We start from the raw sequence: 11,906 nt of genomic DNA on the forward strand, positions 1-11,906 counted from the left end.
GAGATTATTACCCTCTGTATTATTGGGGTATATGTGATATCTGTTATCAGAGATTATTACCCTCTGTATTATTGGGGTATATGTGATATCTTATCAGAGATCACTTTGGGATAATCCTACAGTCAGTGTATCACCTATATACACAAATATATATGTGCTCTGCCCTTTCAGTTACCTTTGCTGATCTGCACCCTCTGTCTAGTTACACCTAGCATAGGTTAGGCATCCGATGGCCCATAGGTAGCAGAGGTCCGGTTGCATTGGCAGATAAGTGTGATTGCTAGGATATAAGTGCTAGGGCAGATAGATTGTTCCTGAACTCCAGAGACTTTGCCTGCATCCCTGCAATCCAGGATCACAGCATACACAGCCCAATTGTCTGTTGGAGGATTTCCTTGCTGTTTCCAGGATCATCTCATCAGGACATCTTTACTACAATCAACTCCAGAGGCCTCTGCAACTCATCCTGATACTGATCAGTACTGGAGGTATTTGTGGTAATAGACTGTATATATACCCGGGTATATCTGTGCACAATTCTCCTCAGGACTCTGCTATGTGCTTGATATGTATACTCATTGATGTTTATACATTGTATATTGTTATTACTGTTTTGAGATATAAAGCTTACAAATACTCCAACCTGTGTGTTCATTTAGCTGCAATGGTTAATGTTGCATGCTGGGTGTAGTGGTTCCTCAGATGTTTTATATTTCTGGTATTATTTCTGGTTAATGTCCCAGGAAGGGAGCCCCTCTGCTAACAGAGACCCTGTCCTGGGTGGAGGCACTGCCAACTTTATTAGTATCCTCACTCTTCCAAATAGCGAAGGCTCGGGATCCTCTCTGTTATCTACAGGTTAGCGCCATAGCTTGTTTTGTGGGAGTCATTTACATGACCCCCCCCCATAACAGGGCTACACAGGGTTATGTACTAACAACTATTCTATCATTGCAGGGGTTGTTTAGGTTATTTAGGTACTAGCTTTACTATATATTTTGTTTATTTGAGTTCCTATATTCATATCAAACAATACTGCCGTGTAATTTATGTTTCAACTTGTTCATTAATTAAACTGTTTGAGTGACTTGCTATTATTTGTGTATGAACCTTCATTTATTGAATATATGTGCATGGATAGGGTTATATAATATTCAACATAATTGTGACAAGGACCTTCAAAGAGGGACTCACAACGTGACCCCAATATTACGGGGTCTGCCAGAAGAGAGCTTACTGAAATCTGAAATTTAATATAAGGGGCACAAAGATATCCATCTCCTTACCCTGCTGAATGTGTACATGTGGCAGAAAGTAGGACCACCCTTAGCAGCAATACCTTGAAGAATTCCTTTCCTGTAGGACTTTATCAGTTTCTCTCATCATTGTTAAGGAAGTTTGGCCCGTTCTTCTTTAAACATTACTTCAGGTCTTTGAAGTTTATGAGCGTTTGTTTATATGCAGTTTTCCTAAAGTACCACCACAGCATTTCAATAGGGTTGAGGTCTGGACTTTGATTGAGGCATTGAATTTTTTCTTTTTCAGAAGATCAGTTGTATTTTAGTTGTTGTGTTAGTGCTGATTGTCCTCTTTCATTATCCAATTTCGCCCAAGCTTAACCTGTACCACAGACGGCCTCAGATTTGAGCCCCAGAATACTTGTAATAAAGAAGAGTCATGGTCTATTAAATGACTGCAATATGCACAGGTTCTGTGGCTGCTAAAGAAGCCTAAATTATCACCCCACCATGCTTTACAGTTGGTATGAGGCTTTTTTTTTTTCTTACCAAACGTGGTGCTATGGCCAAACAGGTCAACTTTGGTCTTCTCTGTCCAAAAGATATTCCAGAAATCTTGCAGCTGGTTTAAATGCAACCTTGCAAGCTTATGCCAAGCTGTCATGTTCTTTTTAGGGAGAAGAGACTTTCTTTTGGAAACCCATCCAACCAACCCATACTTGTTCAGTCTTTTTCTAATTATACTGTCATGGACTGATAACTGAGGCCTGTGGAGTCTGAGATGCAGCTACTAGGGGTGGTTTTGCAATTTTTCTGAGCTGACCTTGGGGTTCATTAGTTGGACATCCTCTCCTGGGAAAATTGGCTACTATCAGGAATATTTTCCATTTTTGAATCACTAGATTCAGATGTTCAACCTATACATTATTTTAATTGGGTGGGAAAAAGCTGTAAGTGGATGGCAGCCCCTGTATTGTGACCCAACTCATCAGTAACTACCCAGAAACAGCCGGGCGGTTACTGAAAATGTGCGCCCAGCTAAAAGAAACCAGAGGGATTGTTTAAAAACGACCATATAAACTATTGCAAGGCAGACAAAATGATTTTTCCAAATCATTGCCGATGTTGCCTCTTCTTGGCATTGTACTAACACACACCTGAATGCTCCAGACCAGCAAACTGTGAAAACATCTGCTTTTCGATCATGAAATGATGAATGTAATACGGATGTACTTAATTTTTTTACACTCTCCTTCTGCATTTTGATAAAGCTTTTGATAAAGAAATAAAAACATGGTGTTATATATGAGTGCTGTTGTTCATCTGAGTTTGTATTTACCTAACTTTAAGATAAGTAAGGACCTGTTATGTTATGCAAAACATTAGGTTGTACTCTCTTTTTCCCTAATATAAGGAGTAATAAAAGTTGGAATGTAACCTGACATCAGCCTTTTAAACAGCACAAAGAGCCAATCAGTGCTGAGAAGAGGCTTGTTGGAGGAAAAGTGCTACCACACTTCTGTTCCCTTTCTTTGTAGATCAGTTATGGAGCTGGGGATAGTATACTAAGTGACAGAAAAATGTATCCTAATGTTTTCCGGACAGTTCCAGATTATGAAATACAATATTTGGCCATTGCAAAGTTTCTGGAAAGACTAGAATGGAACTGGGTTGGGATCATCTCATCCGATGATGAATACGGAGAACACGAGATCAGACAACTCAGCAAACATTTATCTAAGCATGGAATTTGTATTGAATTCACCATTTTGGTGTCTGTAAAGAATTATTATAATATTCCTCCAAAGCTGCAGACCTCAACCAGTGAAGTTCTAATTATCTGTGGCGTTCCTGGCAGAATTTATCATCATTTTCTGTTCAGAACTGTTCCTTATCATTTGAATAAAACATTTATTCTTCTGGATTCCTGGTCACAGGATGAAGAACATTTTATTTTCAGTAATTGCAGTTTGGTGTTCACATATCCTAATCTACTTGTTCCGGGAATAGAGGAATATTTCCGGAGTATTTGGTTTCCCAGCGACACAAATGACCCATTAATCGAGGATATGATTATAACTTACCTTGCATGCTTTTCTAGAAACCCAATGAAGAACCGTCTCATATCGTACTCACTACGATATCCTGTGAAAAAATGTAATCTGACCAAACTCAACATGGACCCACATAATTGTGGTGATAAGATGCTTTACAGAGTGTTTACTGCAGTCAATATTCTGGCCCGGGCATTGCACAATGTATACAATTATCTAAAGATTAAGGAACCAGAATCTGAAATACACAGACTAAGGTATAAGGTGAGTGCACTGAAATATATAAATACACAAATAAATATATTTATATATTTCAGTCCAGAATCAGCAGACTAGAAGATAACTAAAGAAAGATGGTGTAAGAAACTACAGAACACATTGTCTTTTACAAAAAGCTCATTCATTTAAGAATTGTATTGTATTATTTCAAAATTGTCACTATATTAGTAATATACAAGTTATGAGTTTATTTTTTTAGACAGAAGGCCCTGATTTACGAAATAATGCAGAATTTTCACTAATAAATCAAACTTCAAAATGAATGAGGTGAAGTTAAAATTTGCATACACAAAAATATATACAATCATGTGCAAGGAAAATAATTGGAAAAAAAATTACTTTTTCCAGTAAACATGCTTTACTTGATCCTCTGACCCTCACAACATCTCAATGTGAATTTATAGGGAAGCCCATAACATCAGAAGTCTTCTCTGCAATCACATTTCTCAAACAAAATAAAAAAACTGGCCCAGATATTTTTAAAAAGTTGAAAAAAAAAACTTCACTTACTGATTCACTTAATGACTCTGCGAACCAGATCCCGAATTCACCCTAATTTGCAAATGGTTTCTATATGTATGTTGTCAAACGAAAATTTGGACAATTCCCCCTGGGCTCACTTCCACCCCCATATTCTTGTTAAACTTTCATGTAAGGTTCATGACCCAACTCCAGGCATTGTGAACTTCTGTGGATGATCCTTTCTCATCCACAATGCGATTAACTCCCTTGGCATGGCCCTGCCTATGTTAGACTTTACAGTGTTGGGGATTAGCCCTTTCTAAATTGGGTATCTTCCCTGTACGACACGTCCCCCACCTATGTTCACTATTGTGGATATCACTCTTTTCATAATTTACCATAGTATCACGCAAGAGTGACTTGACTTTTTACCCCTTCATTTTGCCCTTTTACGACCTCTGGCAATATTTATTTGGATCCATCCAGACATCTCTGGCTTGGACATTTCAGAATTCAATTTCAATTCAGGACACTCTTTTGTGCCTCCCAAAACTCCCCAGGTATATTTGTCTATCTGTAGGTTTCTCCTACTTCGGCTCAGTCTTATTTTGGGCTTGTCAATTAATGCATTTAAGTCAAAGGCCTTCAACATAACTTTATCCACAGAAGTCATTCTTCTATATAATCTCAATTTGACTCTCAGTTCCCTGCCCAAGTTCTTAGATGATTATGTATATGGTGTTGACCAGTTCTAAGTTGATTGTGTATATAGTCGACCTACCATCTATCATGATTTAAACACGGGATTACGTCAATAAAGATGACTTTCCAACTCAGATCCCATACCAGTTGGACCCTCCCAATACCAGTCTGATTGGGTACTCTCTGATCTCTAAAGAAAAGGGTCCTGAAGTTCATTTTGAATGCTAAAAAGCCCTGACTATCAACTTTCCTACTAATCATACCCTAATCTATGCCCCCCATTACCCCTACCACCCCACTCCATCAAGCTTTGGGACTGTTTGAAACACCTAGTATATCTCGAGTCATTTTACCTACTCCTCCTCTCTTTTTTTTTAATTCCTGCTTTTTTGCCCCCCCCCCACCATCATCTCTCTATAGCCTCAAAAGGGCCTGACTCTTTTTTGCCTCCCTCAATACTTCCTTTGGGGATGCATCTCCAGCATAGGTGAGTAGATGATGGAGGGTCTTGGGGTTCATGCAGAATGAAATAAAATGGTTTCAGATATTGTCTACCATCAGCTCCTGCTCCTTATTAGACTACAGTCCATAATCCTCTGATGGCTGCTGCAAGTTCCCTCAATCAATGCCGTTTTCCTGCCCTACCCTTCTTTCCTTGTGTAGTTCACTCGACAATCTTTTCATACTCCTTACCTCTTCTAATTTGTATCCTCAATTCTGGCTTTTTTTCTGTATTAGTATAATTTGGGCTTTCTCCATTTAAAAATGTAAAATTTCAGTAACACATGGCCCGGTGCTTACGTAACGTTAACTATGATAATATTAGAAAATGTTTCCTAAAGAAAACAAACATATTTTGACAAATATTTTTGCAAAAAAATAGAACAAATGTGATATTTAATAAGGGCTTAAAACATTTATGAAGTTAGAATCACCAAAGGTTTTATGAAAAACAATTTCATGGTTTATACTTGAGTTTATACCAGGTCATTGACACTGACACCGATAGACTGTAGAGTCAATAGTCAGGTCAGTTTCTGAAAAGTTGTTTTGCAATGAGCCAACTGAGCAATATTTACGTATATTTCATGGTGTGGTAAACTAAATGATAGAAGATGCTTGTGGGGTCAGCAATCTTGTGCTGTGCACTACCACAGCATCTCTTTCCATTTTTTCGGTTGCAGCAGCAATGAATTAGCAGCATCTTCTGCTTTCATTTAGCCGTGCAGCCTGAGCTGTACTTTTTCGACTTCCCCAGCAGACATTTTAAGACTGAGCAGAGATGAAAGGGATTCCAATTAGTGTTCTGTACTGTCATTGGCTGCTAGGACTTTACAGCCTCACTGCTACCACTGCTCAGGACCTGTTGTAGTGTTTAGTTGGGTTATTCTCTGCTGGAGTGATTTTTATTCTGATTTACTGTTGCTTACCATGCCTGTTTCTGACCATGAGAGTTCTGGGTGCTTTGCTTGTGTTTTGCCCTTGTGTACTTTATCTAGTGGACGGATTAACTGTGTATGATCTCTGCTCTGTATTCTGGACTTGTTTTTGTTGGAATCACAGTACTGCTTTTTCTGTGTGCTCCTGGTCCTATGCAAGCACTTCACCAGATAGCATCCCTTAGGCACCGTCCTGGGGGCAACTGTAGACAAGGAAATGTAATCAGTCTCCCGAGGCTTAGCTGGGGCTTGCTTTAGGTGAAGAGTGCGGGGACTGGTGTCCGGCATATACTGTTGCTGGGGGGGTATTGGTATCTGGAGAGTACTGTTGCTGGACCAGGGCCTTACACAAAATAGCTCAAGTTGATTTTTTTGCCTTTGTTATCATATAGAGTGCCCAGTGCTGCAATAAATCAACGCTTTTACAAAAATCAATAAAAAAAAAAAAAGTCATACAATAAGTAATAAAAGTTAAAATGAAAAAAGCTGCAGGAAAAAATAAACAACAGGTGACATAAGGTCGTGGAGAGATGCAATCACTCCACAGATTTCAGACCCTAGTGTATCTGTCCAAAAGACATAATACCAGTTAGCACCGTATTATGAAGTCATTATTTTTTAAATTTTTTACTGACTGTAATTAAGCAACAAAATGCTAATAATGACTAAAAAAATGAGTGGGCTAATCTAACAAACTGTAGTTTTTTCTACATTTTTTTACATTTGGTACACCTATGGTTTGGCGAGAGCCCATTTCAGTGACTGTCCCTTTTGAATAGTGAAAACTTCAGGATCTCATATATAATTAGGAAACATTCCCATCAGGTTACTAAACATTTACCAATGCCACATCCTAAATAGTATAACGACTGAATATTTACAGCAAAAAGGTCAATGACCCAGGACTTTCAATGCATTAAAAATACGTATACCAGTCAAAAAAGTCAAACAAAAAATTCACATCAAATTTTATTCATACAAAAAAAAGTTTAAACATTATAAAAACATTATAAAGGTCCAGTTAGTAGTCTATTTGTGTACAGACAGGTTTAAAAAGTTCAACACGTTTCTTGGATCAAAAGTCCACTTCTTCAGGAAATTTAAGCCTAAAATTTTAAAAATAATATAAATTGTACCAGAAAGGCAACCATAAGCATTTATTTAATTGGTGTTGATTAATAACTTACTGCTGAGGTCACACTGACTCCTCAACTAGAGCACCCAGACCAGAGACCAGTCCGTTCTTTAGTATAACAAGGTAAAAAAACCTTTTCTAAAAACAATAGTCACCAGAATAAATTTATTATAAACTCATTAGATTCTGATGTCAGTGCAACACCAGAAGTAAGTTAATATCCAACACTAATTACATAAATGCTTATGGTTGCCTTTTTGGTATAATTTATATTATATTTATAATTGCAGGCTTAAATGTTCCTGAGGAAGCAGACTTATGATCCGAGAAACGTGTTGAACTTTTTGAGCCTGTTTGTACATAAATAGACTAGTAACTGGACCTTCAAAATGTTTTTATAATGTTTTATAATGTTTTGCATGTTTTCTGTTCACAGCAAAATTTTCCACATACAAGCACCACCCCCCTTAAATCAACTCCAGACATTTTATCTGCTTAATTGATAATGACATAACTAAGGAATTGCCACATCAGCCCATGAAATAGCCTTTGAGTCAATTGTCCAATTACTTTTGAGCCCCTGAAATGAAGTGATTGTGTAAAAAAAAAGGCTTTGGTTCCTCACATTTTATGCAATCTTTTTGTTCAACCCACTGAATAAAAGCTAAATGTCTGAGTTGCATCTGAGTTGTTTCTGTCCAAATATTTATGGACCTAACTGTATGTATATTTAATGCCTTGAAAGTCTCAGGTCATTGACCTTTTAGCTGTACATAATCAATAGAAAACTTTAGGATATAACAAGAAAAATAAATGTAACATAGAGTATCCTAGTCTACCATCGGCTATACGCCCAGTGGCTCATCCAGATGAAATCCCATTGCCGGTTTTCGTTACACTATCCTCTCTTGAAGAACATTATTATGGTGATGAACTAGGTGACAACAATGATGAAGAGTGAAATTGAAGAGGACTCTGTTGGTAAGGGATTTGATCAGCATGAGTTGAGTGATTTGGCACGTGATTTGGGACTATCGAAGAAGGCTTCAGAACTCCTAGCATCAAGACTGCGTGAGAAAAACTTATTTGAGAAAGGAACAAAGGTATTGTACTTTCAAAGCAGAGAAATTGCATTCCTGCGGTACTTTAGAACTGACAGTGGCTTTGTGTATTGCCATAACATACCTGGTTTAATGGAGGTATTGGAATATCCAATCTATGGAGAGAATACACTTTCAGAAGTGAACTGGGTGATCCAGAAAACATGGAATGGATTTTTAAAAATCCTTTTCTGTTTGCTAGCAAATGTTTTGAATCCTGGACCAGATCCATTCCAGGTTTGCTGGATCACCCAGTTTACTTCTGAAAGTGTATTCTCCCCAGCCTTGGAGAGCTTTGATAAATCAGGGTCTATAACTCAACTGAATGCTGACTATTCATCAATAGCTCTTTGTTTTTCTGGGCTTTGTTGCATCCCAGATTTGCAACATGTGCTGTAAAAATGGGCTAAGGGATCTGGGTCTAGCAGATCAGGGACTCCAAAAAAGAATAGAGAGTGAGTTAGTAGGAAAAAAGGAGGATTCAGTGGTCGCCCATAATGGGCAATCTACTGAGCAATATCTACAGCCCTCTAATTTGACCAATCTAGATGGTCTTTGCCTGGTTTAGGGATCGTTAGAACTTGCGCCTGTAACATGCCAATACTGGGGGGGCCTAAAGATTTAAAATAGTGAAACAGAGTTGTGTAATGTGGGGCAATGAAGTCTGCCATCTTTTTTTTTTTAAAAAAAGCACTGAAAACCTATCTGGGCCTCCTTTCTTGCCAATTTTGAGGGATTTATTCACTTTTAAAACTTCCAAAGTAGAAATATCTGCACCCAAATGGTCTGCTGTAAGGACAGGGAGAGTAACTTTATATAAAAATTGTTGTATCGTTGAACAGTGATTCTCAGAGGGCGCACTATATAATTTGGCTAGTTGAGAGCTGAATTCCTCAATTATAATAATCAGGTTAGAGGTCTGAACATGATTTCTGGTACGTAAAGTGAATGCTGATCTATGCTTGAGAATTTGTCTCAGTCTATTGGCCAACATCGTGCTATTCTTATTATTGTTAGCGCAATTTTTTTGTTGCGTCCATCGAATGGTAGGCTCTGCGGCATCTGACAAACATAGATTTAATTCTGTTTTGGCTTGGAGGAAGAGTTTCCTATTATGTTCTGTGGGATGTCATTTAAAACTTTGTGAGATCACCTCTAATTCCTCCGTTAACTTAGCTAATTGTTTAGTACGCTCCTGTTTGCGTCTGGATGCATGGTGGATAAGGACTCCTCGTTCCACTGTTTTATAGGCATCACACAGAACCATAGGTGAACAAACAGTGCCCGTGATTATCTGAAAATTCTCAGTAGTCTTAGCTATTAGGCCAGCCATACCTGGAGAGTAGGACAGTAAAGAATCATTCAAACACCAATTGGTAGATAATTGAACTGGATCATGGTCAGACCAAGCTACCATCAGAATACGTGAATCTACAAATTGTGTCAATAATTGTTTGGAAATAAATATATGATCTATTCATGAATGAGAATTATGGAGGTGTGAAAAAAAGGTGAAATCATTCGCCAAAGAATGACATTCCCTCCATACATCCGATACACCCAAACTATTTAGGAACAAGGTGAAACTGGAAAGATCTTGTTTGGAAAAGGAACCATCTGATTTAGATTTGTCCAGTTTGGGATTTAAAACCATATTAGAGTCACTGCACATGAGAACACTACCTTGAGCATGTTCTTTTATTATAGCACTCAGATGAGAAAAGAAAGACAGTTGTTTAGTGTTTAGTATCCAGAATGGAGCCCACCAATAATAAATAACGGCTTTTCGGGTCAGAAATTTGTCTGTGACAAATAAAAGGCGTCTTTTTGTGTATTGCGATTAAAATGCCTTATTTCTTGACTGGGGCATTAGCATGGTAGAATTGGGATTAAGTAGTGTGTAAATATTTCAGTGGGGAGGAGGCAGAGATATGAGTCTCCTGTTAGCATGCAATATTAATTTTATGAGATTTCAGGTATCAGAAGATAGTAGACATTTTATGTGGAGAGTTCATGCCTTGTACATTTAAATTTAGACGTTTCAACGCCATCTAGGACCTTTACCTAAAAGATAATATTTCACAAAGCAGAGGCATTTTACCAAGACGTACAAAGGAAAGACAGAAAATAAAGAACAGGAAAGGAAACACAATATTAAAATAAAGACAGATGCTTAAGCTCCAGCTCAATTTGCAAAAGAACCATGAAAGGGAAGCACCGCCGTGCATCATTGTTGACCCTTGGTACCCAAAAAAAGGGGGGACCAACCTCATAAGGTCAACAAAAACAAGGGGGAACAAGTGTCACCTCGGGTAAAGGTAACAAGGCACCGACCATCCCAGCGTGGGGAGTTAAAAAACTCACATATACGTAACATCAACTGAGGCAACGTGTTAATAAAAGCACACGTTCAAAGTGTAGCATAAACATTACAGCATAATGAAATAGATATATGCCAAAGGATACCAGAAAGAGAAATATAACTGTAATCAGGCCCAGTGGTAAGTAAAAGAAAAAAATTTAACAAGCTATGTTAGCCTTACAAAAATATCAAAGGTCATACATCAGCCGTCTTACGGAAAGATTGTGTTTGGAGACGTCCCAAGGCCCTGGGGCGTGCCACTTCTGAGGAAATGGATTTTCTCCCTATGGAGTGATCCAAGGAGACTTCATGTAGGGGTAACCCTTGTAATCCACGGGATGTTTGGTATACAGCAGCCACCGGATACAGGGATAAGTCCATCAGACATTTTCGTAATTCAGCTGCAGTAACCACAGAATAAGGTTGATTGTGGTATGTAAAGAGCAAAAGCCCCATCTGTACCGCACGTTATTTTCATGGAGGATCTTAAGATAGGCTTTCAAAACTCTGTGCTTTTGTATTGTGGACTATGAAAGGTCTGCAAAAATCTGGTAAGAAAAATCTTGAAAAACAGGATCAGATCTTTTGTAGAGTGGTAGTGGAACTCTATAACAACATCCATCTGTAGGTTTATGAGATAAGGCCATATGGACCATGTGCATTTCAAGACAATCAGAGGACACATCAGGTAAAAACCGGGGCTAGTCAGGCGCGAGGAGAGTATCCCAGCTGTAGCTCAGGGGATCCCCACGGAAAGGCGGTCAGTGTGCCTGAGATGTGTGGAGCCGGATAACTGCATGTCCATACAGGTCCAGTGCGCGCATGCGCCCCAGCGGGTCACTTTTTCTTTCTATTGCGCCGGGTTGGGTAGTCAGCAATCATCCCGGTCTTTGATGCTGCAAATGCACGGCTCCCTCCGCAGGCATTGTAACATGTGGACACACATATGAAGGGTATGAGGGGTTCTCTGGGCTCATCCTCCTCCTGTCCCTCAGTAGGTGCCAAAACATCTTCCTCCGCCTCATCATCCACCTCCTCCGCTTCAAGCTGCAGCAGTTCCTGTTCCATCGCCCGCACAATGCCTGGAGCTTGACAGCTGTCCAGCAGCCCCAACTTGGTCTCCCTCATCATCATC

The 11,906-nt window shown here is 38.8% G+C and overlaps 1 protein-coding gene across 1 annotated transcript in view; it reads left to right on the plus strand.

Moving 5' to 3' along the window:
- Positions 1-11,906, plus strand: part of LOC140327586 (vomeronasal type-2 receptor 26-like) — a 34,267-nt gene that overhangs the window by 9,870 nt on the left and 12,491 nt on the right. Inside the window, exon 4 of the mRNA XM_072406974.1 lies at positions 3,340-3,556. Within this exon, the coding sequence (XP_072263075.1) occupies positions 3,340-3,556 (217 nt within the window). The remainder of the gene's footprint in view (positions 1-3,339; positions 3,557-11,906) is intronic.

This window comes from Pyxicephalus adspersus, chromosome 3 (assembly GCF_032062135.1).
Source record: "Pyxicephalus adspersus chromosome 3, UCB_Pads_2.0, whole genome shotgun sequence".
NCBI lineage: Eukaryota > Metazoa > Chordata > Amphibia > Anura > Pyxicephalidae > Pyxicephalus > Pyxicephalus adspersus.